This window comes from Anomaloglossus baeobatrachus, chromosome 1, assembly GCF_048569485.1.
Source record: "Anomaloglossus baeobatrachus isolate aAnoBae1 chromosome 1, aAnoBae1.hap1, whole genome shotgun sequence".
In the NCBI taxonomy this organism is placed as follows: domain Eukaryota; kingdom Metazoa; phylum Chordata; class Amphibia; order Anura; family Aromobatidae; genus Anomaloglossus; species Anomaloglossus baeobatrachus.
In genome coordinates, this window is record NC_134353.1 from 860,840,709 (window position 1) to 860,866,141 (window position 25,433).

The window sequence follows — 25,433 nt, forward strand, 5'->3', positions numbered from 1 at the left end:
TAAAAGCATCTATAATTTTCAAGTTGGGTCCCACCAGGACTTTGTTACAGTTTCATCTAATTGTTCAATACCATTTAGCACTGATCCCTGGTCATTGTAATTCTATATAGAAAAGTGCAGAGAATAGGCATTTCATCTGGTTAAAGGGACCCTGTCAGGTGTAATATTCACCGAGAACCACGAACAGTTCTGGGTGGATATTAGTAATCCCTGCCTAACGGTCCCAGGATATAGTAGCATACATAAAGAGATCTTTGGAAAAAGTATTTCTAAAGCTCTTTTATCAAAAGCCTAATTTTTTTCTCTGTAGTTTACATTGCTTTTAGACAAAAAGAAGAGGAGATAAAAACATGCCATTTTTTATGTGAATTTTGTAAATGAAAGAATGTCAAGTCTAACGGGGGCTTTACACACTACGACATCGCTAATGCGAACTCGTTGGGGTCACGGAATTGGTGACGCACATCCGGCCGCTGTAGCGATGCCGTTGCGTGTGACACCTATGAGCGATTTTGCATCGTTGCAAAAACGTGCAAAATCGCTCATTGGTGACATGGGGGTCCATTCTCAAAAATCGTTACTGCAGCAGTAACAAAGTTGTTCCTCGTTCCTGCGGCAGCACACATCGCTCCGCGTGACACCGCAGGAACGAGGAACCTCTTCTTACCTGCCTCCCAGCCGCAATGCAAAGGAAGGAGGTGGGCACTCATCTCCGCCCCTCCGCTTCTATTGGGCGGCGGTTCAGTGACGCAGCTGTGACGTCGCTGTGACGCTGACCGAACCGCCCCCCTTAGAAAGGAGGCGGTTCGCTGGTCACAGCGACGTCGCCGGGCAGGTAAGTAGTGTGACGGGTCTGGGCGATGTTGTGCAGCGATTTGCCCGTGTCGCACCACAGATGGGGGCGGGTACCCACGCTAGCGATATCGGTACCGATATCGCAACGTGTAAAGCGGCCTTAAGTCTATACTTCTCAACCTTAAAGGGAATCTGACAGCAGGTTTTTGCTTCCCAATCTGAAGGCAGCATAATGAAGAGACAGAGACCCTTATTCCAATTATGTATTATTTAGTTTATGGGATGCAGTAGTTATGACACAATCACAGTTTTTAGATGTAGCATGCACTGATTAGCAACTTTCTGTGTACATTGTATATTGACAGTAAGCTGCTAATCACTGCTGGGGGCATACCTGGACCAGGAGGCACAGGGGCAGCTAGTCTTCCAGTGATAATCTCCTGCTGATAAAACACTCATTCTATAGAAGCTACAGCACACAGTTTAATAAGAGACACATCACTGAAATCAGTGTCTCACCCCCTACTAGAGATGATCGAACCCAAGGTTTACTGTTCGGTGATCGTACTGAGCACAGAATTTACAAAAAAAAACAACAGAGTTCGGGTTCGGAGATCGGGTGCTTTACATATGCTGACCACTCACGTGAGCATCACTGTGCTCGGGTACATTCAGTGCTCAGCCCAGTATGAGCTGCTTGCAGGATTTCAACAGCTCACACTGGGGTAACAACAGCATTATCGGATGTAGTGTGCACCAACAAAAAAAAATAATGGAAAAACCTCACCACCATCCGCCCCCGGAATTGATCTGTTAATGGCTGGTGGAGACCCAAACTGCCTAATTAGTAACTCCCATTGGGGTTCAGGTCAAGTCCGGGTCCCAAACCAAACTTTCTCTAATTTCCTGGTTAAGCAGCCAAACCGAATTCCCATAGGTCCGCTCATCTCTACCCCCTACCTCATGTTACCCTCAGATTACATAGGGAAAACCTGCTGACAGATTCCTTTTAAGTCAAAAATTTCTTTTTCAGCTGCCTAAAAAGCATAACCTGGAGCTCAGATTCACTTAAATTCTATCTACACAACTAGCAACTGTTATTTAAATGAGCCAGATCAATTTTTCTTTTTTTTTTTCCTAGACAGTCTCGCTAGTTTAATTGGTATTTAGCCAGTATTCTTCTTCTTTATGTCAAAGATCGGACCCACAACTATAAAGGGTGCTTTACACGCTGCGACATCGCTAGCGATTGCTAGCGATGTCGAGCGCGAAAGCACCCGCCCTCGTCGTTCGTGCGACATTTGGTGCTCGCTGCCGTAGCGAACAGTATCGCTACGGCAGCGTCACACGCACATACCTTGTCAGCGACGTCACTGTGACCGCCGAACAATCCCTCCCTCAAGGGGAAGGTGCATTCTGCGTCATAGCGACGTCACTGCGGCGTCACTAAGCGGCCGGCCAATAGAAGCGGAGGGGCGGAGATGAGCGGGACGTAACATCCCGCCCACCTTCTTCCTTCCGCATTGCTGGTGGACGCAGATAAGGAGATGTTCCTCGTTCCTGCGGTGTCACACATAGTGATGTGTGCTGCCGCAGGAACGACAAACAACATCGTACCTGTGGCAGCAGCAATATTAAGGAAAGGCGTGACGTGTCAACGATCACTGTTTTTGAACGATTTTGCGATCGCTGATCGTCGCTCCTTGCTGTCACACGCTGCGATGTCGCTACTGGCGCCGGATGTGCGTCACTAACGACGTGACCCCGACGATATATATCGGTAGCGATGTCGCAGCGTGTAAACCACCCTTTAGACTTTATAGCACATCTTATGGCATAAATGTCTGAAATGGAGAAAACCCTTTAAACATTATTAACATGATATTGAAACACCCTTTAATTCACAGTATGCTCTCTCTTAATTCATAAATAGGGGTTGTTCCTAATATTATGAGGTCAGCATAATTAATGAGTTATGGGAAGTCCAGATGTTTATGAATATGTACGTTGATTCAAGAATGGGCAGATTGATTAATATGCTGAATTGATTTACCTTTACAATTTCTTGGATTTTGATTTGTTTGCATTCCCATTCCAGCCCTTGATCTCCTGTCACCTTCAGTCCAGAGACAGATCACGCACTACCTTCAACAGGCGCTCAACAATCCCTCCATGAATGAAGTGTATATACTGTCCACGTTTAAGCTGCAGCCTAAATCTACAGCCACTCTGTTTGGTCTTTACTCCACAAAAGACAACAGTCGCTTCTTTGAATTCACAGTGATGGGACGATTAAATAAAGGTAAATCAATGAGATAATGAGATAATCTATTTTAGTAATTCACTAATCATGGTTTTACTGTTATGGCTGATCGTTTTATAGTCCCTAAGGTTCTACGGAATAATGCGGGCGTCACACGAGACGATCTATCGTGCAATATATCGTCGGGGTCACGGTTTTCGTGACTCACATCCGGCATCGTTTGCGACGTCGTTGCGTGTGACACCTACGAGCGACTCTGAACGATTGCAACTCGGTTGCAAATCGTGTATCGTTGACACGTCGTTCATTTTTAAAAAATTGCTTGCTTTTGAGTTCGCAGACGACATATCTCTCTGTGTGACACCCTGCCAACGACCAACAACGTCGTTTGGCCATCCGTCATCAGCGAGCCGGGCGTGTCGGCTGTACGAATGCAACACACCTCCCCTGCTGTGATTGGTTTTCGCAAATGCGGTCTGATTTGTCACGTATGGTTTAAAAGGCGGACATAAAGTTTATTTGTCGTCCTTTGTGGCTTGTCGCGGTGCTGTGTGCTTTATTGTACTTAGCAAATGCGTCCTTTTATATCACACACAACCAATCAAGAAACAAATTACGTACACACTATTGACAAGTTTAAACCTTTGGGCGTGGAGAGGGAGAGGCCAAGACATGGCGGGGTGTATGCAGAGAACAAAGATACGCCTATGTCGTAGCCAAAATCGTTTAAAGGAATGCTGTGTGACGGAGTTCACATGACCGGCAGGATCAATCAATATATCACCCATCGCTGTTGTGTCGCTGGTGAGATGTATACGTGTGACGCCTAGTAAACGACCTATGTGCGATCTTGGCAAGTCGTATCAACGATATGGGCGTGTCGCATCGTTTTAAAGATCGCACGATAGATCGTCTCGTGTGACGCCCGCATAATTGCTATCAGCATAAGTATAAGGGATGACTTCATTCTACTGACAAGTGGGTCTAAGAACAATTGCCGGTGGTCATGGATGTTTTTATAATTGGTGGCAACCGTATCATATCTGAGATAAGTAATCATATTTTCAATATAGATATACTCGTAGAATTCCCTCTACTTATTATTTTCTAGCAGGGTCGGACTGACCCACTGGAGGATCCTCCGGTGGCCAAGGCACTGGCTGACAGGGCCGCCAATCCCCTTACTGATGGGGCCTTGGGAAGATGGGGGCCTCATTAAGCACCAGCTGGGCTCCCCTCCACAGCTGCACTACCACATAGCTAATTTGCATGTGATGCGCTTTGCACAAAAATTAGCCATGTGCTGGCACCAGGGTCAGTGGAGCAAAGCAGGCCACAGGTGCGTCATCCATGGCCCAGTGTGCAGCAGCGTGATGAGGTCATCAAGTTGTGACCTCATCACACTGCTACAGGCAACGCAGAGCCACGGAGGTGACGAGGGCACAGTGGGGAAGGTAAGCACTTCATGAGCTGATGACAGGGCCAGGAGATGGTATAAGAGTAAGGTCAGGGACCTTAGATGAGAACCCCCACTCCAGCGGTAAAAGAAAAAAGCCTTGAGATATTATACCCTGATACCTGATATTAGCACGTTTACCACACAATTGGTGGTCTTATATTTATTTCTATGTAGCTACATAGTGGGCGCCAAGAACGATTTTCTTTGGTGGGCCCAGGGTACTTCAGTTTGACGCTGTTTTCTAGTATGACCTTAGCAGGTGATCCAGGAAATTATGAATAAGTTAAAATTGACATTAATCCCCTCTCCTCCCATAGTTTATTATACACTAATTTATTACTGGTGGCTACCAAATGACATGCCATTGAAGGCCCTACTTTCTTGTACAGTAATTTGTCAAATTATTGTGACATCCTGAAGAATAATGAATGGAATTGTAGGATGGGTCATAAGCTCCTGTTGATCTTTAGACAAAAGAATTAAAGGCCAATACTACTCTAAAAGTCAAAAAAGCTGCAATTGCTAAGTGTTCAATGTCTAAATTATGAATAATATTGCACAGATTGAATAGGAATTCCCATCTGGCAGTGCAATATAGTATCACCCACATAGTGTCCATTTACAGTAGTAGTGTCTAGTTATATCCATTGCATACAAATGAAGTCATCTCATGTCTAGCGCTAAATATTCTGAACACCGGCGTAAGAAGTGGGACACCACCGGCCCTGGTGACTTGGGCAATCAGAGCCACACACGGGATCTCATAGTTGATGCATAAACCAATTGAGAGACATCAGTAAAGGATTCAGATACTTATTATGCACCATAAAGGACCATAGAGAAGTACGTTTTTCTGATTATATTATTTAGACCCTTCATGATATGGTGGGCATGTCAACAGAAAGTAGTGTACACTACAGCGAGCACAAATCGATCCAAGGTGCCCTGGTTACAATTGAGATGGACAGATTCAATTATGCCAAGTATGAAGGTTCTAGTGAACACATAGATGAGATTTCTCTTGGATACATACTAGATGCAGATACATTTATACATCTGTCTTTTCTGCTTTCTCACTGGGTTTCTCATTTTTTGGCTCAGCTTCCCTTCGATACCTCAAGAGTGATGGCAAGATGAACTCTGTCATCTTCAGCAATATAGATCTAGCTGATGGGAAGCAGCACTCCATACTTCTACATCTCAGTGGGCTACATCGAGGGCCCAGCACTGCTGAGCTCTATTTGGACTGTGACCAAGTGGATGCTGTCAAAGACCTGCCCCGACCGCTCTCGGGAGTCACCCTAAACACAGGATCTGTGCAGATCAGGTCTCTGCAGAAAAAAGCACAGGTAAGGAAACGTAAAGGAGATATAGTCTGCAGGAATTTTCCTAACCTCTGTTCATATTTCCCAGTCTGGAGGCTTCATTAGGGGCCTTCACCACAAGTTCCTCATAATGGGTAAAAAAATAATATAAACACCATAATGTAAACCCAGCAGACCCTATTATAGTTAGTAGGATCTAATGGGGGCTATTGGTGTCTATCATATCATGATTCATTAAGGGATTGAATTTATATGGAGAGACTGGAGAGACAATTTGAATATTTCCCAGAGGGGCATTGCAGCTATAAGTCCCCTTACCTGGCAGCCAGACTGGCTCGCAAAGTCTCCTTAAGGAGAATAGTGTTCCCCCGTGGTCCCCACATAGCTTTCTCATGAGCCAGATCAGACACCCCCATACTTTGCACTGACGAGGGGCAAGCACCCCGAAACACCGTGTCTGCAAATTGGGATTCTGATCTGGCTTATATATCCTGAGTCATATTGCAAAGGATTGTTGAAAATCCACTTGTGACTTTTAGGATCGCTACTTCCAATAGGTGGCGCTGTGCTAGAGTTTGTCTCCTTTACTGGAGAGACAATTTGAATTTATATGATGAGACAAAAATGCAAAGCCCCTATAAAAATAATTATTTGTATTCTGTCTTTTGCCTGTTTTCTAATGTTTTCTAACAAAATTGACCAAGATGTTAAAATACACTCCTCAACATTTAAATTGCAACACCAAGAAGGAATAGTTATGGAATTGATAAACATGATAATGAGATACAATTGATGAATAATTGGAACCAAAATGTTCAAAACATCTCACTTTTGAGTATGAGCACCACTGTCACGCTAGGTACGGGGAAGTACAAAGCGAATGGTAAAAAGAAGAGGGAAACCCTGTGTCTAGGGAAGGAGGAGATGGTAACCCCTGATCCAACCTTCCGCTGGCCCCTAACTCACCCTAGATAGGTTCCGCACCTATACGCCGAGCAGGATACCTGTACCTGGCTGACCTGACCCTGAACTGGGCCCTAGGTAAGGAACGGATGGGATGAGTGCTTAGTCAACCCCACTAAGTTCTAAAGAACACACAGGGAGCACAAGCAGGGGGAAGTGAACCAACAACTTATCTCCAAGAAGACTCAGGGCGAGGAACAACAACACACAACATTGTTTCTTCAGATCATTCAGATGATTACAAGCCGAGTGCTTGCACTCAAGCCATATAGGAATTTTACTCTATCACCAGCAAACACCAAGGGACAATGTGGATATTTAAGGACACAAGGAGAAGAAATGATGATTAACAGCTTAAAGGTGAGGATATCCTTAGGGTCCTAAAAGGAAAGAGATTAACCCCAAGCAGAGAACATACATAGGATACTATTTCAACCATAGTAGGAAGAATAGAATGTCAGGAAGCAATTTGTATAGCCAAATGCTGCGACCTTCTACAGCCGGACACCACAGGATTGTCTGTCAACCATGACACACCCGTGACAACATCATGCCGAATTCCCCACACTTATATGCTTAAGCTTCTATTACTAAGGTTGTTAATGGTTTTCTTAGGAATGTTTTGCGATACTGAATTACTTTGGCATGGAAATTGTCAAGACTAGCTCCTTGCAGCTCCCTTTGCAATTACCATCCGATGACATCCCAGATGTGATCAATGGGATACAGTGATACCACTTTCAGTATATTTGATTTATTCATGATATCTGTCTACTCTGTTGCCTGTGGCCTGCTGCACTGATCTGCCAGTTACTAAAGCTGGCCAGCAGAGAATAGCTCTGTACTCACTTCTTGGCCCAGATTGACATATACCTGATATAGCCAACTGGAGGTCACAGCAAAACCTGTTGATCACCACTGACTTCAGCTATAAACATGCCTAGCGGCTCAGATATTATTTTATTTTTGTTACAACTTTCTGGATTTTGTTTTATATAATAAAGAAAGGACAACTCATTTTAAGACATAAGCTTTATCCAAAGCAGAAAATCCCTTTAATAATTTTATTGAGTTAACATCTAATGCTATCTCACCCATTCTAACAGGGTTTTCTCTTGATAGTCAGAAAGTCACCACTGGTGTAATGATGTCCCATTCATCGCTCACCTAAATGCTATAGCTGATCACTGGCTTAAGTAGACAGATGACTGGTTGTCGGGGCATCTTTACTTCTAGGCACAACACAAACTATCTTAGCAGCAGATGGAAGGATACTGGTCATAAGTCCCTTTAAGTATTCTAAAATATACACTGCTCCTGAAGGACACTTTTTAATCTCTGGATAATCCAACTACATAATTGTCATACTGGTGGGTGTGGATTCACTGTGTCACGAGACCGGGTTTACCTTGGTGGGGTGTGACTTGCGACTACTTTATCTTCACTAGAGCCACTGATTATGCTGGACGTAGCCGCTAAGTACCACTCCAGGGCAGTAGCCGATTCTGCAGCAGCTGACCCCAGGGGTTCGGAATGCAGGTTTGGACTCAGGGTTTCAGACAAGACGACAGGTACAGACTGGATAGATGGTACAGGCAGGACGGTTGGTACTGGCTTGTACACTGGTATGGGTACACTGGACAGGTACTGGAACACAGGCAGGAGACAAGACGGGAACAGGTACAGGGAACAAGTCATGTGCAGGATTCAGGCTGAACTGATTCAGGTTCACAGAGCAACTGACTAACGTAGTAAGTGACCTATTGCTCAGGCACCTCCCAAAAAGGGAAGGTGCCTAAAATATATTGAGGCTCCCAGCAATAGACTTTAGACATGCACACACTGCCTCTTTAAGAAACAGGGAGCATGCGCATGAAAGGGCAAGTCGGGGCACGGGCTAGACACCTGCGTAGTTGCAGATGAGGGGCTCCCTCTATTTTGGCTCGGCCTCTCTCTCTCTCCTGGGCCCATACCCTGGTCCTCTCCACAGAGCAAGGGGAAAGGGAAGGTTGCTATGATTCCTGGTGGAGTGTGTGGACTTTGTGTGTGCAAGCCATACCTTTGCTGAGGCCCTCGTACGAACCAGGGGTTTTCCACTGGGGATTCATGGACATAGCTTCAGATTTCTTATTCAACAGTCTTTTAGTACTATTTACACACAGTATCTCTTTCACATCATTACTGTGGGCACAACACTTGAACTTTGTAAGTATGGAACATTTGACTTTAAAGAACACTTCTACTGCAGACTGCTCCATGATCCCAGGTACTATGGCTGTTGCTCGGTTGTCTTCAACCTCACTGCCTAACACCAGGGTTCCACTCAGTAAAGTCATGGTGTCACGCATGGCCATGATCGCCTCCATCCCTAACGGTCCCACTCCTGCTAGCAGTTACCAACCTCCATTGGACAAAGCTCATCTACTGAGTTTTCTCTGTGTTGACCTGTTCACCCAAGTCTATGTCAGGAATTCGCTATAGAACTGATACTGCTGGAAATAGTCACTACTTGGGTTGTACGGGTTAGACTCTGGTACTCACTATGGTGGAAAAAGGGGTACTTTGTTGTCCCGTCCTGCATTTGAGTCTCTAATACTGGTTTTGGGCCTTGCCACAGCCACCTCGTCTGTCGACCTCTGGTGTTCAGCTGGCTTGTTCACTACTCGTTCTTCACTCTTTTTACTCAACGTTTAACTAACTAAACTGAGATGGGGTCAGCCTATTTCCTACGGCTGGCCACCACTTCTGTAGGACGTCCCATGGCTCCTAACTGTTTGCTGTCTCACTGTTCCTGTCACTAGGTAACCTCCAATATCTTGCTAAGAAACAGTATCTAACACCAGGAATTAGGTGGCCACATTTGTAAGTAAAGCATAAACACATTACACACATGAACATTATGTACATTATTGTTTTATATGTCAATCCATGTCTTGAGGGCCCACACACCCGCACAGGGGCCCAGCACCGTCTTACACATGGACATACCCTATAGGACATATCTGGAGACCTATATGGCCCAGATAGGAGCGTGTGCAGCTCCTGACAAACAGGTAGAGCAGCAGGGGGATCGCAGTGGTGAGTTAATCGGCGTCCTTGCCGGAAGGGGGGAGAGGAAGCATGCAGGGTCGCCGGCATTACACCCATAGAGTCTATTTCTGAAACACCAGAACTGTTCTCTTTATGAAAAAAGCTTTTATTCTAAACTTAAAAATACAAAGCAACAAAACGATTGAATGGCAAAATTTTGCCCGTTTCTAGCCACTTTCAAGCAAAAATTTAAGAAATAATATATATCCAGTAGATGCAATAGATTGAAAGATTTTCAGTCTTGTGTTCTGTATATTTCATACGTACAGCTGTGTCTTCCACTCTAAAATAATCAATTTTCTTCCAATACCTGTAAATTCTAGAGGTTTACTTGTTCTGTAAAGGGAGATAATGTTTCACTTATTTCCTGACCTGACAATTGAAAGTAGCCTGTTCACCCTTATACATACATTTTTTATTTTCGTCTTCGCTGGTTTTTTTTTCTAAACCGGTTACATATCTTCCTTCATTAGTAACTAATATATTACATTTGTGGTTGTATCTGCAGGATTCTATGGATGAACTGAAGTTGGTACTGGGTGGTTCTCTCACGCAAGTAGCATCAATACAGGAGTGCTTCATGCAGCAGAGCGAACCCGGACAATATGCAGGTGGGTTTTGATAAATACGCTTTGGTGCTATCCCCATCAGTTAAAATACAAACAACTTGATGACTATATTATTTGCCCAGACAACCCTACTATATGTATACTACCTCTGACCCCAAATCTAAGACAGAGGCGGATGGAAGAGTAAAGGCCGCTTTGCACGCTGCGACATCGCTCAAGCGATCTCGTTGGGGTCACGGAATTTGTGACGCACATCCGGTCGCTTTAGCCATGCCGTTGCGTGACACCTATGAGCGATTTTGCATCGTTGCAAAAACGTGCAAAATCGCTCATCGGTGACATGGGGGTCCATTCTCTAATATTGTTGCTGCAGCAGTAACGAAGTTGTACCTCGTTCCTGCGGCAGCACACATCAGTACGTGTAACATTGCAGGAACAAGGAACCTCTCCTTACCTGCCTCCCGCCCGCAATGTGGAAGGAAGGAGGTGGGCGGAATGTTCGTCCCGCTCATCTCCGCCCCTCCACTTCTATTGGGCGGCGATTCAGTGACGCAGCTGTGACGTCGCTGTGACGCTGAACGAACCGCCCCCTTAGAAAGGAGGCGTTTCGCTGGTCACAGCGACGTCGCAGGGCAGATAAGTAGTGTGACGGGTCTGGGCGAAGTTGTGCGCCATGGGCAGCGATTTGCCCATGTCGCACAACCGATGGGGGCGGGTACCCACGCTAGCGATATCGGTACCGATATCGCAGCGTGTAAAGTGGCCTTAACACGTAATTACAGGACCAGACTACACAAGTGCATGTTTGTCGTCTGTATTCAGAGAAAGAGGACAACCGGGAAGCTAAAAACAATTATATTACCTTTATTTATTTATTGCATATGTATTGGATGCAGAGAATCAAGAATTATGCTGTATAGTCCCATGAACCCCTGATTAAGAGTCTGGTTAGGTGTTCAGCTTGGCGTCTTCTAATTAAGATGATATTTTAATCACGTTGGTTGCCCATGGTCTTTCACTACTTCGAGGGGCACCACTGACCCTGATGGTTTTATCCCCAGTCTCACACAATGTTTTTTCTATTATTTCTTGGCTTTTCTATGTGTATTTGTGCTATTTGTATACTATAATACTTGATAAGGTACCACACACAGCATTATCACTTGAGTTAACCCTGTCTGCATTCTTTGCTATTTGAACAATGTCAGTTATACTGGACCACAAAGAGAATTATTTCTTTAATACAGCATTTCCTCCATGTAACAAGACTTAAGCCCCCAATACACCTTAGACAGCTGTTGGCCTAAAGATTGCTCAATTGACAACTATCTTGCTCAACAGCCATCTCTCCCCCATACATGCTCCACTCTTCTAAGCACTCCTGCTCTCTCAGTGAGAGCGTCTGCCACACTTTTCTGGCAGCAGCATATCTCCCAAAGACCACCGTTTGAAATCCACTGTGTCGGATACTTTCTCCCCCCAAAACGTTGTTGCAGGGAAGAGCCAGGAGGCCTGTATACACATTAGAGCTAGCTGATCATTCCAGTATTGATGTGCTTAGTCGACGTTGATCTAATGTGAATAAGGTCCTTTAATATTTGAAGTAATTACATCTTTATATGGTAGTTTTTACAAAGTCAGCACAACTGTCTTCCCTGAAAATATACTTCATCAGTTTGGGTGACTTTTTGGCATTAGCTGTCATTCATATGTGTCTGCATGAGGAATGACTCTGACTCTATTACTGTTCATTATATGACTTATAGCTGTCCATTTTACCATTTTTGTCCTTCATTAGGCTTAAGTTTTTTCACTTCCCTGAGCGCCAGAATTGGTGAGAAATAGATACTAGAATGTCTTATGCACGTTCTTACTCAAGCACGGGTACAAGGAGAAATAAAGCCTACCACACTATAGCCACTCTCACACCCTGCTGGTTCTTGCACAGACTAGAAAATCCCTAGCCACTGATCTAAATACCACAGCTCAGCTCTGGCTCCCTTAAAAGCCATCGAGTTGTTTCTTGTACTTCCTGAGGAACCAGAGGGGAGGTAGCTACACACAACTAACCAAAGTTAGGAAAGTGTGAAGGGGTAGATGGGAACCCAAGGTGAGCAACTTAAAACATATGCACAAGGGGAAAAAGGAGAATAATAATTGCAAACAAGGGTAACCTCCTACCAACTTAAAACAGAAGAAAGGTGTAGGGAAGGCAAATGATAAAACATAGAGAAACAACAATACTGGTCTCTGCTTAATAGGCAAAATCCCTTATCTACAGGACTGGAGCTTTTTAGAATAAATCCACCTTGAAAATATAGCCAGCAGAGAAGGCTGGTGCAAGATGGCTATAAAAAGCCCCACCCAAGCTGTGATAGGACAGACCAAATAGAAAAGTGAGAACACCTGAGTGGCAGCAAACCAAAGATAAAAGAACCATCGGCATGTGGACAGCGACTAAGTAGGCTGTAGCTCAGCAGAGAAGGAAACTGACCACGCAGGTAGAAATCACCGGATCAAGTCCAGAGACCGATGCATGACACAATGTCTTCCATGCACAGCACACATACAGTGGAGATCACGTTTTCTTATCTCTGTAACAAACCCTTAAAAGCAATTTCCTAATTCTCTTATACTATTGATTAATAGGAAAAATATGTAACTGATAGTTACTCTTTAAATCTCTAAGTTACTTGTAACGTGTAGATATGTTTTGTGCAGGGGATGTCAGCAGGCAGCTCGTGGGTCAAATCTCTCAACTCAACCAACTACTCGGAGAACTCAGGGATGTTGTGAGACAACAGGTACCTGACAAATTAGTAATGTTTAAAGACAATATGAATACTGTGATAAAGATGATATGCTGAAATTATAGAAAATCCATGAAACATAACATAAATTCATTATACTATTATTTGAATAGAACAGCAAACATGGAAACTGTTTTAAATGATTATTCTATATTTTAAAGGTGAAAGAGACAATGTTTTTGAGGAACACAGTCTCAGAATGTCAGGCTTGTGGTAAGTACATTTTAAGTAAAAAAACATAAAAGCTTATTTAAAGGGTAATGTTCACACAACATTTTTTTCAGGGAAGTTTGGAGAAGGTCCTTTCTGAAAACTGCCTGAAAAAGCCCTCAGCAAATGCCGCTGATGGTGACGGGGATCCCGGGAGTGATGGCAGGGAGCAGCTGGGATGTTGTTTTCCCCCTCCGTGGGTAGGGGTTGGTGGTCCCGGGGCCCGGTGAGATGACGGGGAGGCAGGGTTGGATGGGTGCAGGGTCGTTTGGACTGCGCAGTGCGGTGCCAGACGGCACGGTAGTACTCACTCAGCAACAAAGGTACGCAAAGTCTCTGGTAAACCAAACGGCTGGATGGACGGGTCCCGCAGCCGGCTGCTGTGGCTTCTCCTGGACGGTTAGTGGTGGCTGCCTTTCCCTGCACCTTTGTGTATGTTCGGTCACGATGGATTCCCACCGGTAACCCGCTCCCCAGCGTATATATGTGCCGGAGGAGCCCTTTTGCCCGCAGGCTCTGGCCCTGGGAACTCTAGCTGTGGCGGTAGCTGTATTTCCTTTTGCTGGTCGGACGGTTGCCTTCAATCGGGTCTTGGCTGTTAGGAAACCCCTGGGGTTCCGGTCACTGATGGATTTGACCTCTAATGGCGACTCCAAGCCTGGTCGGGGTCCGTAGACCCTGCCTGTGTGTGCTGGCTTCACTTCGCTCCCCGGTTCGGTACCGGCAGGCCACCGCCCGTCCCCGGTCCTACGGTTCCGCGTTGATCTGCCTCTCCTGCAGACGGCCACCACCGTCTGCCAACCTTGCTCTTGGTGCTCGGGCCACACACCCGGACACTGTCAGTCTGCTCCTCACTTCGCTCCTCTCACTTCCACTTCCCTAACTGATCTGACTTCCTTTCCTGCCTCCAGGACTGTGAACTCCTCAGTGGGTGGGGCCAACCGCCTGGCTCCACCCCACCTGGTGTGGACATCAGCCCCTGGAGGGAGGCAACAAGGATTTTGTGTCTGGCTGATGTGCCTGTCTCAGGGTGGGGGTGTGTGTTGTAGTACCTGTGACGACCTGGCTAGTCCAGGGCGCCACACTAGCACTCCCCTGTGGGAGTACTAACATGCTAGTGAATGCGCAGCTTTGCCGCACATACCTCATTCATAATGGCAGCCAGCGGAGGATGGATGCGCACTGCACAAGATCCGGAGTCCTTTTATCTTCCAGTCATGCACATCAAACTGATGCCGGGTGTACGCTTCATGACTTCAGTGAAGTATAGTGCACATGACCAGAAGTGCAGAGGACTCTGGATGATGCGCAGTGGCCTGCCGCCATCAAGAGTGAGGTATGTCCAGCGTCGCTGCGCATTTATTAGCATGTTAGTACGCCTCAATGGGTTTACTCACACATCCATGTTTTAACACGGACCATGTGTCTGTCTGGAGTACACATGTGTCCGAGAGCTTTTCACGGCGTGTCCATTATCTGCCGACAGCACAGATGTCAGACGGACCACACACTGATGTGATCAGTGTGACATGTACTATAGAAAACACATGTCACTTAAAAAAAATAAAAAATTAATAGTTACCTGTCTCCAACGCTGCTGTCTCTGCCTCTGCTGTTACTTCCGGGTCTCGCTCATTAAGCTCATGCATATTTACTACACTGACCACGGACCTGGCAGTAAAAGCAACCCCAGAGACAGGTAAGTATACCAGTTCATGCTGTCCATGGGCTATCCAGATGTCAAACTGCTAGCACATGGACACATGGATAGCCTTATGTACCTTCCCTACAGACCATCACACACGTGTATGTAATGCACGGATGTGTGAAAGAGGCCTTACAAAGTGAAAGCACCTGCCTCATCACAATAGCTACTGTATTCATGGATGAATTAAATGAGAGGTGTAATTAATAAAATCACTTTGAGGGGTTTTCTGCTGTTCTGCCGCCTTCTGGGCTCCAGTTTTCTGCAGACTATTTTAGCAAAATCTGCACTCTGAAAGCTAAATAGCGTTCCTACCTTCTCAGTCCTATCATGTGGCCAAATAGTTGTTTCTGACGATATATACAGCACCACCACATTTGGAAGAAATTGTGGGGTCCAGCTTCACTGATTAACCTTTATGTAACTGAAAAAAAATTGTACGTAATAAAAAATAATAATTACCATTAAAATGTTATAGTTTCCAAAATGGAGTCACCTATCTAAGGATTTTGCTGCAGTATTTGACCACTTTTGGGATATTTGCTTGTTTGGAAAAAAATGTGTAACAAATTATTGAATCTATTTTCTCCCATTACTCCTTGTGAATATTATAAATTTGGGGCTAAAACATTTTACTGGAAAAAATATAATTTTCATGATCACTCCCAAATGTTATCGAGTTCAGCAAAGCACCTGTGGGTTCAAAATGCTCAACACACCCATAGATGAATTGTTCGAGCAGTTTAGTTTCCAAAATGGGGTCACTTGTGGGGGTTTCTGCTTTTTGTTACCTCAGGAACTCTGCAAATGAGACAGTATGTTTCTAATTCTATTCCAGCCAAATACAGCCTTCTTCTCTTCTGAGTCCCACCTTGCACCCAAACAGCAGTTTTTGACCAAATATAGGATATTGCCACACATTCGGGACAAAATTCCGTAACAAATTATGGGGTCTATTTTTTTTCTATTACCTCTTATGAAAATGAAAAAAAATCACAACTAAAGCAATATTTAAGTGGAAATATGTAATTTTTAAATTCACTTTACTTTAATTCCTGTGTAGGATATGAAGGATTAACAAATTCCCTAACTGCAGTTTAGAATAATTTGAGGGGTGCATTTTTTAAAATGGTATCACTTCTTGGGGTTTTCCCACAATATATAGACCCCTCAAATTCACTTAGAAACTGAATGGGTATGTAAAAAATTGGATTGGAAATTTCCTTGAAAAAGATGAAAAACTGCGGCAAAATTTTAACCCTTCTAACATCCTAATGAAATAAAAGGCCATTTGAAAAATTATGCTGACATAAAGTATATACTGTATATAGGAAATGTTGTTTGTTACTACTTTGTGTGGTACGTTGTCCGCCTGAAAAAGACACTGTATACACACACCCAAAGTGATTTTGTAACTTCTAAGCATTTTTTTACTTTTATGTGGTCTTTTCTATTTTAATTTTTTTTAGAACATATTTTTTCTTTCAATAAAGGTTTAACTCCAGACTATCCATATCCAACACCAGCTCCGAAACCTCCACAGCCTACTACACCTCCAAAGCGACGATGTGATGCAACATCATGTTTCCGGGGTGTAAAATGCACAGATACAGGAAATGGGTTTCAGTGCGGACCGTGCCCTGAAGGTTACACTGGCAATGGCGTAATTTGTACTGATGTAGATGAGGTATTAAATCTGAGATGGATTTGTAATGATAGGATACAAAGCACAGATTAAAAGGAATGGAGAAGCAATAATCTCCATATACTGTCAAGAGCCTATTCTATTCTATTCACTATTTATGAGATAGCTTATAGCAAAGTGCGAGTGTAAGTAAAACATAACCTTTAATAATAGCTTAAAGAAGCACTCCCGTTAAAGTTTTTATCCTCTTAATATATTGCAGTCACCATATTATATAGCACTGTGAACTTACAATTGCTTATTTTGTGTTTTTACCCAGTTAATTCTTCTGTTTTCCATTAAGGTAATGACATCTCATGATTAAAAACTGACTAGCTGAATCCTTCCAAGATCTATGTAGAAACAGGAAGTCTGTTTTCCCTGCATAAGTCATGAATCAATACAATACAAAAGTCAATGGTACAGGGGAAGAGCGAAGCAGCTGGGCAGGAGTGGAAGAGGGGTTTACTCTTGCAAGGACAAGAGACTTCCTGTTTCTAAATAGAGCAGAGAAAAGAGAAGAATTTACTGGACAAAATGGGTAACTGCAAATACACAGTGCTATATAATATAATGATTGCAATATATTAAGAAGATAAAAACTTGATGGGAGGCTTCTTTAAAAATAGTTCATGCCACAATCCCTCAAAAAGACATAATCTTAAAAACCATCTGTCCATTAGGTATAAATAGAGGAAGAACACACACAAAATAAAGAAAGCAAACACATGTTTAAAAAATATTCAAAACTACTTGTAGCAGGACATATGTATCATAATTCTTCCTGACTGTGGTCAGTTTTACAGAGGTGGTCCATATTGCTAAAGACCTCAATTAATATTGGTATGAGTCAATATTTTATGTCATCCTACAGAAAAACCCAGATCTATATGCCTATATATTAGTAGGAAAATATAGGGTAATATAAAATTGAAACAATCTCACTCATTTTGAGGTCCATATCAATTCATGTCCAAATGGCTCCTGTTCCTCAGAAAAAATAGTTTTGTTTTTACCCTAGAAAGGCCCTATTGACTTCAATGGCCCTTGTTAACCCCAAAGACTCATCCTGACAAAGCTAGTCACAGCTGTCCTTTTCAAAATGGATGCCCTAGACCAGGGGGTCTCAAACTCGGCTGAGTATAAGGGCCGCACACGGAAAAATAATGATTTGGGGGCCGCAGTCTTTGCTGCTTTGCTGGACCCAGTGCCATTTTGTGTTTTTTTTTGGGTGGTTCTTTTTTTACATTTCATCCCCTTCTTGTAAGTACCAACGTTTTACAATTACTACCATATAGTAATTTTGGCCAACATTTTGTAGTTATATTTCCATCCTGGTCCTCATCTTTTAGTAATGTTACCATCTTGTAGTAATGTGCTCATATTGTGCCCTTGTAGTAATGTGCCCATATTGTGCCCTTTAAGTAATGTGCCTATATTGTGCCCTTATAGTAATGTGCCCATATTGTCCCCATCTTGCAGGATTGTGCCCATATTGTGCACTTGTAGTAATGTGCCCACATATTCCCCATCTTGTAGTAATGTGCCCATATTTTGCCCTTGTAGTAATGTGCCCATATTGTGCCCCTGTAGTAATGTGCCCATATTGTCCCCATCTTGTAGTAATGTGCCCATATTGTGCCCTTGTGATAAAATGTCCATATTTTGCCCATCTTGTAGTAATGTGCCCAACTGTCCCCATCTTGTAGTAATGTGCCCATATTGTACCCATCTTGCAGTAATGTGCCCATATTGTGCCCTTGAAGTAATGTGCCCATATTGTGCCCTTGTAGTAATATGCCCATATTGTGCCCATCCTAAAGTAATGTGCCCATATTGTGCCCATCTAGCAGTAATGTGCCCATATTGTCCCTTTGTAGTAATGTGTCCATATTGTGCCCTTGTAGTAATGTGCCCATACTGTCCTCATCTTGTAGTAATGTGCCCATACTGTCCCCATTTTGTTGTAATGTGCTCATATTGTGCGCATCTTGAAGTAATGTGCCCATATTGTGCCCATCTTGCAGTAATGTAGCCATATTGTCCTCATCTTGTAGTAATGTGTCCATATTGTGCCCATCTTGCAGTAATGTGCCCGTATTGTGCCCATCTTGTAGTAATGTGCCCATATTGTGCCCATTTTGTAGTAATGTGCCCATATTGTGCCCATCTAGCAGTAATGCGCCAATATTGTGCCCATCTTTTAGTAATGTGCCCATATTGTGTCCATCTTGCAGTAATGTGCCCATATTGTCCCCATCTTGTAGTAATGTGCCCATATTGTGCCCTTGTAATAAAATGTCCGTATTTTGCCCATCTTGCAGTAATGTGCCCATATTGTCCCCATCTTGTAATGTGCCCATATTATGCCCTTGCAGTAATGTGCCCATATTGTGCCCTTGTAGTAATGTGCCCATATTGTCCCCATCTTGTAGTAATGTGCCCATATTGTGTCCTTGTAATAAAATGTCAATATTTTGCCCATCTTGTAGTAATGTGCCCAACTGTCCCCATCTTGTAGTAATGTGCCCATATTGTACCCATCTTGCAGTAATGTGCCCATATTGTGCCCTTGAAGTAATATGCCCATATTGTGCCATCCTAAAGTAATGTGCCCATATTGTGCCCCTCTTGCAGTAATGTGCCCATATTGTCCCTATGTAGTAATGTGCCCATATTGTGCCCTTGTAGTAATGTGCCCATACTGTCCTCATCTTGTAGTAATGTGCCCATACTGTCCCCATCTTGTAGTAATATGCTCATATTGTGCGCATCTTGAAGTAATGTGCCCATATTGTGCCCATCTTGCAGTAATGTAGCCATATTGTCCTCATCTTGTAGTAATGTGTCCATATTGTGCCCATCTTGCAGTAATGTGCCCGTATTGTGCCCATCTTGTAGTAATGTGCCCATATTGTGCCCATCTAGCAGTAATGCGCCAATATTGTGCCCATCTTTTAGTAATGTGCCCATATTGTGTCCATCTTGCAGTAATGTGCCCATATTGTGCCCTTATAGTAATGTACCCATATTGTCCCCATCTTGTAGTAATGTGCCCATATTGTGCCCTTTTAATAAAATGTCCGTATTTTGCCCATCTTGTAGTAATGTGCCCAATTGTCCCCATCTTGTAGTAATGGGCCCATATTGTCCCCATCATGTAGTAATGTGCCCATATTGTGCCCTTGTAGTAATGTGCCCATATTGTCCCCATCTTGTAGTAATGTGCCCATCTTGTCCCCATCTTGTAGTAATGTGCCCATATCATCCCTTTGTAGTAATGTGCCCATATTGTGCCCTTGTAGTAATGTGCCCATACTGTCCCCATCTTGTAGTAATGTGCCCATATTCTGCCCTTGTAGTAATGTGCTCATATTGTGCCCATCTTATAGTAATGTGCCCATATTATGCCCTTGTAGTAATGTGCCCATATTGTGCCCTTGTAGTAATGTGCCCATATTGTCCCCATCTTGTAATGATGTGCCCATATTGTCCCCATCTTGCAGTAATGTGCCCATCTTGCAGTAATGTGCCCATATTGTGCCCGTCTTGTAGTAATGTAGCCATATTGTCCTCTGCACTAGACTGTCCCTGAAGGCATCATTTGATTCATTTTTCTACAGCCAACATGCCTATATAGATGGCTTTGTAGGGTTGATCCTACATACAGAATCCATTTGAAGGTGATGTTCGAAACCTTTACATTAATGGCCTATTTTTAAAACTACTTTATCAATATCTGAGTGGTGGCGGTGTGACACCCGACATACCTGCCGATCAGTTGCTGCGACCAGCCTGAAGTGCTTGGTTGCGGAGCTGCCCAGCTTCATCAACTGTATAGTGACTACATGGCCGGGTACTTCACTGCCATAGACACTATACTGTGACGAACTTGTGGTGTGTAACTCTTCAACTAAGCCCTTCTAGCTGGCACCAGGAACAGCTGATCAGCGGTGGTGCCCGATATCACACCCACACTAATCAAATATTGGAGACCTATCCGAAGAATAGGCCATCAGTGCAAAAGTCCCAGACATTTCCTTCATTAATTGTATAGAGAAGAGTATTGCAACTTTATCAAATGTGCATTTACATTGCTTATAATTTTCCAGATTTCTGCTTGCTCCCAATAAATCAAAACAATATTGTTTACCTTCCAGGGGCCAAAAATCTGTCCAGTTTGTGTCATGAAGTCACAGAATAAACTCTAAGGGGGGCTTTACACGTTGCGACATCGCTTCCGAAATATTGTCGGGGTCACGTCGTTAGTGACGCACATCCGGCGCCGGTAGCGACATCGCAACGTGTAAATCCTAGGTTCCACTATAAACGATCGCAAAAGCGTCGAAAATCGATGATCTGTGTAGCGTCGTTCATTTCCATAATGTCGGGTCGACCGCAGGTACGATGTTGTTTGTCGTTCCTGCAGCTCCACACATCGCTGTGTGTAAACCCGCAGGAGCGACAAACATCTCCTTACCTGCGTCCCGACGGCAATGCGGAAGGGAGAAGGTGGGCAGGATGTTATGTCCCGCTCATCTCCGGCCCTCCGCTTCTATTGGCCGGCTGATTAGTGACGTCGCGGTGACGTCGCTGTGACGCCGAACGCACCTCCCCCTTGAAGATGGGATAGTTCGGCAGTCACAGCAACGTCGCCGAGCAGGTATGTACGTGTGAAGCTGCCGTAGCGATAATGTTCGCTAGGGCAGCAATCACCACATATCTCTTGTGCGAAGGGGGCGGGTACTATCACGCTCGGCATCGCTAGCCGATGCTATCGATGTCGCAACGTGTAAAGTACCCCCTTATTCTCATGAGCATTCATGTACCCATTTGGGAGGGACAGAAGAAATAGTTTTTGGCCTTTGAATAATATTTCCATCAGCTGATAGCAAACAGAGATTTTGATATGTACGGGAACTGAAAAGCTTCCCTAAAAGACCAATTTTAAGAAGACCCTTGATTTGTCTATAGCAAATTTTCAATTCCAGCATATACTATGATTCTTAGCTATATCCTTTAAGAAGACCACTTCTCTATGTTTTTAATACAATTTTGGATTCTCATCTCAAAGAGGTTTCACAATGGTTAAGTCCATAGGTCACAAGGGTTTTAATTAGCATAATTTTATCATTTTGCAGTGAGATAAAATAGGATCGAAGTAACACAAAAAGAATAAGACTATAGAGGAATTACTGGGACATTTATATTTTTTTGTGCATTTTGAAGTTTGTGTTCCTATAAACTAAATATCCAACACGTTGGTGTCTTTACAGTACAATATGTAACTGTCCTATGTCCTAATGTTTTTAATTTATTTGTCCTTTGTTCCAGTGTCGATTGAACCCTTGCTTCCCTGGAGTTCGATGCATAAACAATATGCCAGGATTCAGGTGTGAGGCATGCCCCCCTGGGTACACAGGGCCGGTAATACAAGGGGTTGGCGCTAGTTATGCCAAGCAGAATAAACAGGTAAGAGGATCTCGCAACACGTAAAGATAGACACCATTTAAAGTGATCCTGTCTTCAGTTTTGCCCACTCAGATCTCCTGACAGTGCTATATTGGTGATGGATAAAGGGGATGAACCATGGTTACAGGATATCCATGGTTATGTAGGTTACATGATCGAGGCATCCAAATTTTATTCCCCGTAATGCTGCTATTGTAAGTGCCCAGTGTGCGGTTCCTTCATGTGCAAATCTGCACTGAACGTTTCTCAACCCCTCTTCTGCTTCGTATAATGGGTGTGGCATTAGCGGTCACTTACACATGTTGTCCACTACTTTAACATTGATGATGTATCCTTAGGAGAGGTCATCAATGTCTGATTGGCTTGGGTCCGACACCTGGCACCACCACAGATCAACTGTTCTTGGTGTCAGCGACGGCAACAGGAGGCTGGAAATGCTCAGCTCTGGAGTTGCCCCGTCAACTGATAGGTAGAAGAAAATATCCACAACACTCTAAGAGATGCAATAAGTAAATCAAATATGGCTTTTTTGTGGGTAAGCACAAAGGTTCAATATGTACTGTATATTGGCCAACATTTCGGTCTGTGGACCTTGGTCATGGCTTGTCTGTATCAGGAAGCTTATCTTGCAGTGATGACCATAAGAATGAGTGTTTAGACCATGTTTGACCTTCTGATTGGATCTCTTGGAGTGCCAGGATTATTTTCTTCTACATTTTTTGTGGATTTCCACTACCACTGTAGCACCTTCACTAAACCTGTAGTGCCCAACCATTACATTTACTGATAAGAAGCCAAAGAGACTACGTTTGTATCTGTTTAGACTAAAAGTATTTGACTTCTCTATTACTACTTCTAAAAATTTTTTACCCTCAGCCAAATTTTAGAAAGTGGGGCTGCAGTACTGCGCTGTATTGGTTCATATGTGCATATCCATAAAGAAGCCCTTTTGAACATGTAAATTCATTACACAATAGAACTGGTTAAAAAAAGAAACGTAAACTATATTCCACTTCTCTCTGATGGCACACCTCACTACAGTTCAGTAGAAGTAAATGTGGTTTTTAGAATATAATTCACATATTGCCAAAAAAGATCTCTAGAGATTTTAGGACTTGCTGAGGATTTTCAAACTCATTACTGTACATTGGCTGTGGCAGAAAGGAGATGGAATCTAACATGGATTTTACTCTTGCCATGGTGGGTGGATTTACACTGCTGATTTTCAATAGAATCCAAGAGTCAAGATATCAGGTGTCAAAGTGAGGAAGGAGTTAATGTCTTTAAGACTGACAAAAAGTTCTTAGGGTATGGGATTTCACTTTTGAAACAAAGTTATTCAGGGGTTGTGGCTTAGTTGGCTGGATGCTGGGAGTGTCTTTACTTATTATGCAGTTTTGTATTCTACTATTTGCTACCTTGTAAGGAACGCCTAATTTTATGCAAGGTACGCCTATATTTTTGAGGACTATAAATGATCTGATTCTCATTAAAATCATTTGGAGAGCATTGGAAATTACATGTCTGTGTATTTCTTTAATCCTCACTGGTACCGCAGAATGAATCCCAGAAAATGTTAATAGGAGTAATAATTACTTCAACTCAGGAAAAAGAGATTTATTTGTCAACTCGTTTCAGTGTACATCTGACTCCTTCCTCAAGACAACCATATGTGTGTTGACTCTTGTATTCATTTGAAAATCAGCAGCCCAGAGTAAATCCAGCCTCCTTGGCAGTATCCTAAAAAGGATGGCATCCGAGTAGTGAACCAGAGTAGTGAATTTATTTATGTTGGCCGGTCTGTAAGTAATATCTTTAGATTCTTTACCTCTTTCTGGTATCGTGGAATCCCATGATTGAGTCTATGATAACAATATCAAAAGGGCACTCCACTGACATGCTTAAAGGGATATTCTTAAGTTTGGAAATTATCGCTGTCCTTGGATGGTATTCGGCACTCCCATAAGAAAGAATAGAGCAACAATGCACATGATCGACCTCCGCTCCATTCACACAGGGAACCCAGCAGTTTGACCTCCAGCAATCAGGAAGTTATCTTGTATCCAATTAATAGGGGATAACTTCAAAGTTTGAGATGACCCCTTTAAGCCTGGAGTCACACTTGCGAGTGACTCTCCATCACATCACCCGGCGCGGCCTACCGGAGCGGGTCGGCAGCATGTATTTCTATGTAGCTGAGATGCTGCTGTCCGGAGAGCGGCGGCAGTGCTGGGTGATGTGATGTGAGACTCGCGTGAGTCACTCTCAAGTGTGATTCCAGCTTAAAGTGTATAGAATCCTACATATACATTTAGATATATGTACATGTGGCTAAAATCTAATGAGAACAGAGCTCAAAACTGTTAAGAATTCAGTAGGACTAAGAAGTTGTAGCACATGGAATAAGGATTGGAGAGCTGAGTTATGCATAGATTTATTTTACTTGTTATGACAACAGTATTTTTCTACCAGTGGGACAAATTTCACACATCATCTATATTTTATAAAGCTTAGGTTATTTTGCTGCACATTTAGGGCTCAATTTTACGGCCTGTCAGTATATATGAGCATTTTGCCCTTTACAATGTAGCAGACACAAAGATATACTGAAAAATATTTGACCTTCTGGAGGAAAAATACACAACGTGAATGATTATTTTTAAATTGATGGGAAAACCAAAGTATATGCTAATATTTGTGAGGGGAAACTAATACATTGACGGCATGGAGCTGAACTTGTGGTTGAAACATTGAGAACTTTTCAGGAAAGCAAGCAGACATGACACATGGCGATCATATGATTGCAGTACCTAAGGCTGGCTTCCTGTATTGAAAATGACTAGACTGAGGAATAATTGTCTGCTCTACTTAGGTGGAAGCAATGGCTCATTTGTATGATTTAAAGATGAGAGCTAGAGACTGATGAGCAACATTTGGCTTCCTCTGGTTCTGCAGGATGAATCCTTCTTGCATTTTTTGTCCTTGTATGCCATGAACTTGGTGTTTGTCCTTAACATGATATTGTAGGTGAGAGTATCCGATGTGTAAAGTTGCCACTACTACCAGTAGGCCACCGGCCCACTCACTA

At 43.3% G+C, this 25,433-nt stretch overlaps 1 protein-coding gene across 1 annotated transcript in view; it reads left to right on the plus strand.

The window, feature by feature from the left end:
* Nucleotides 1-25,433, plus strand: part of THBS4 (thrombospondin 4) — a 102,236-nt gene that overhangs the window by 9,895 nt on the left and 66,908 nt on the right. The window contains exons 2-8 of the mRNA XM_075325819.1: nucleotides 2,894-3,097; nucleotides 5,619-5,866; nucleotides 10,404-10,506; nucleotides 13,186-13,268; nucleotides 13,436-13,487; nucleotides 16,683-16,876; nucleotides 22,208-22,345. Of these exons, the coding sequence (XP_075181934.1) occupies nucleotides 2,894-3,097; nucleotides 5,619-5,866; nucleotides 10,404-10,506; nucleotides 13,186-13,268; nucleotides 13,436-13,487; nucleotides 16,683-16,876; nucleotides 22,208-22,345 (1,022 nt within the window). The remainder of the gene's footprint in view (nucleotides 1-2,893; nucleotides 3,098-5,618; nucleotides 5,867-10,403; nucleotides 10,507-13,185; nucleotides 13,269-13,435; nucleotides 13,488-16,682; nucleotides 16,877-22,207; nucleotides 22,346-25,433) is intronic.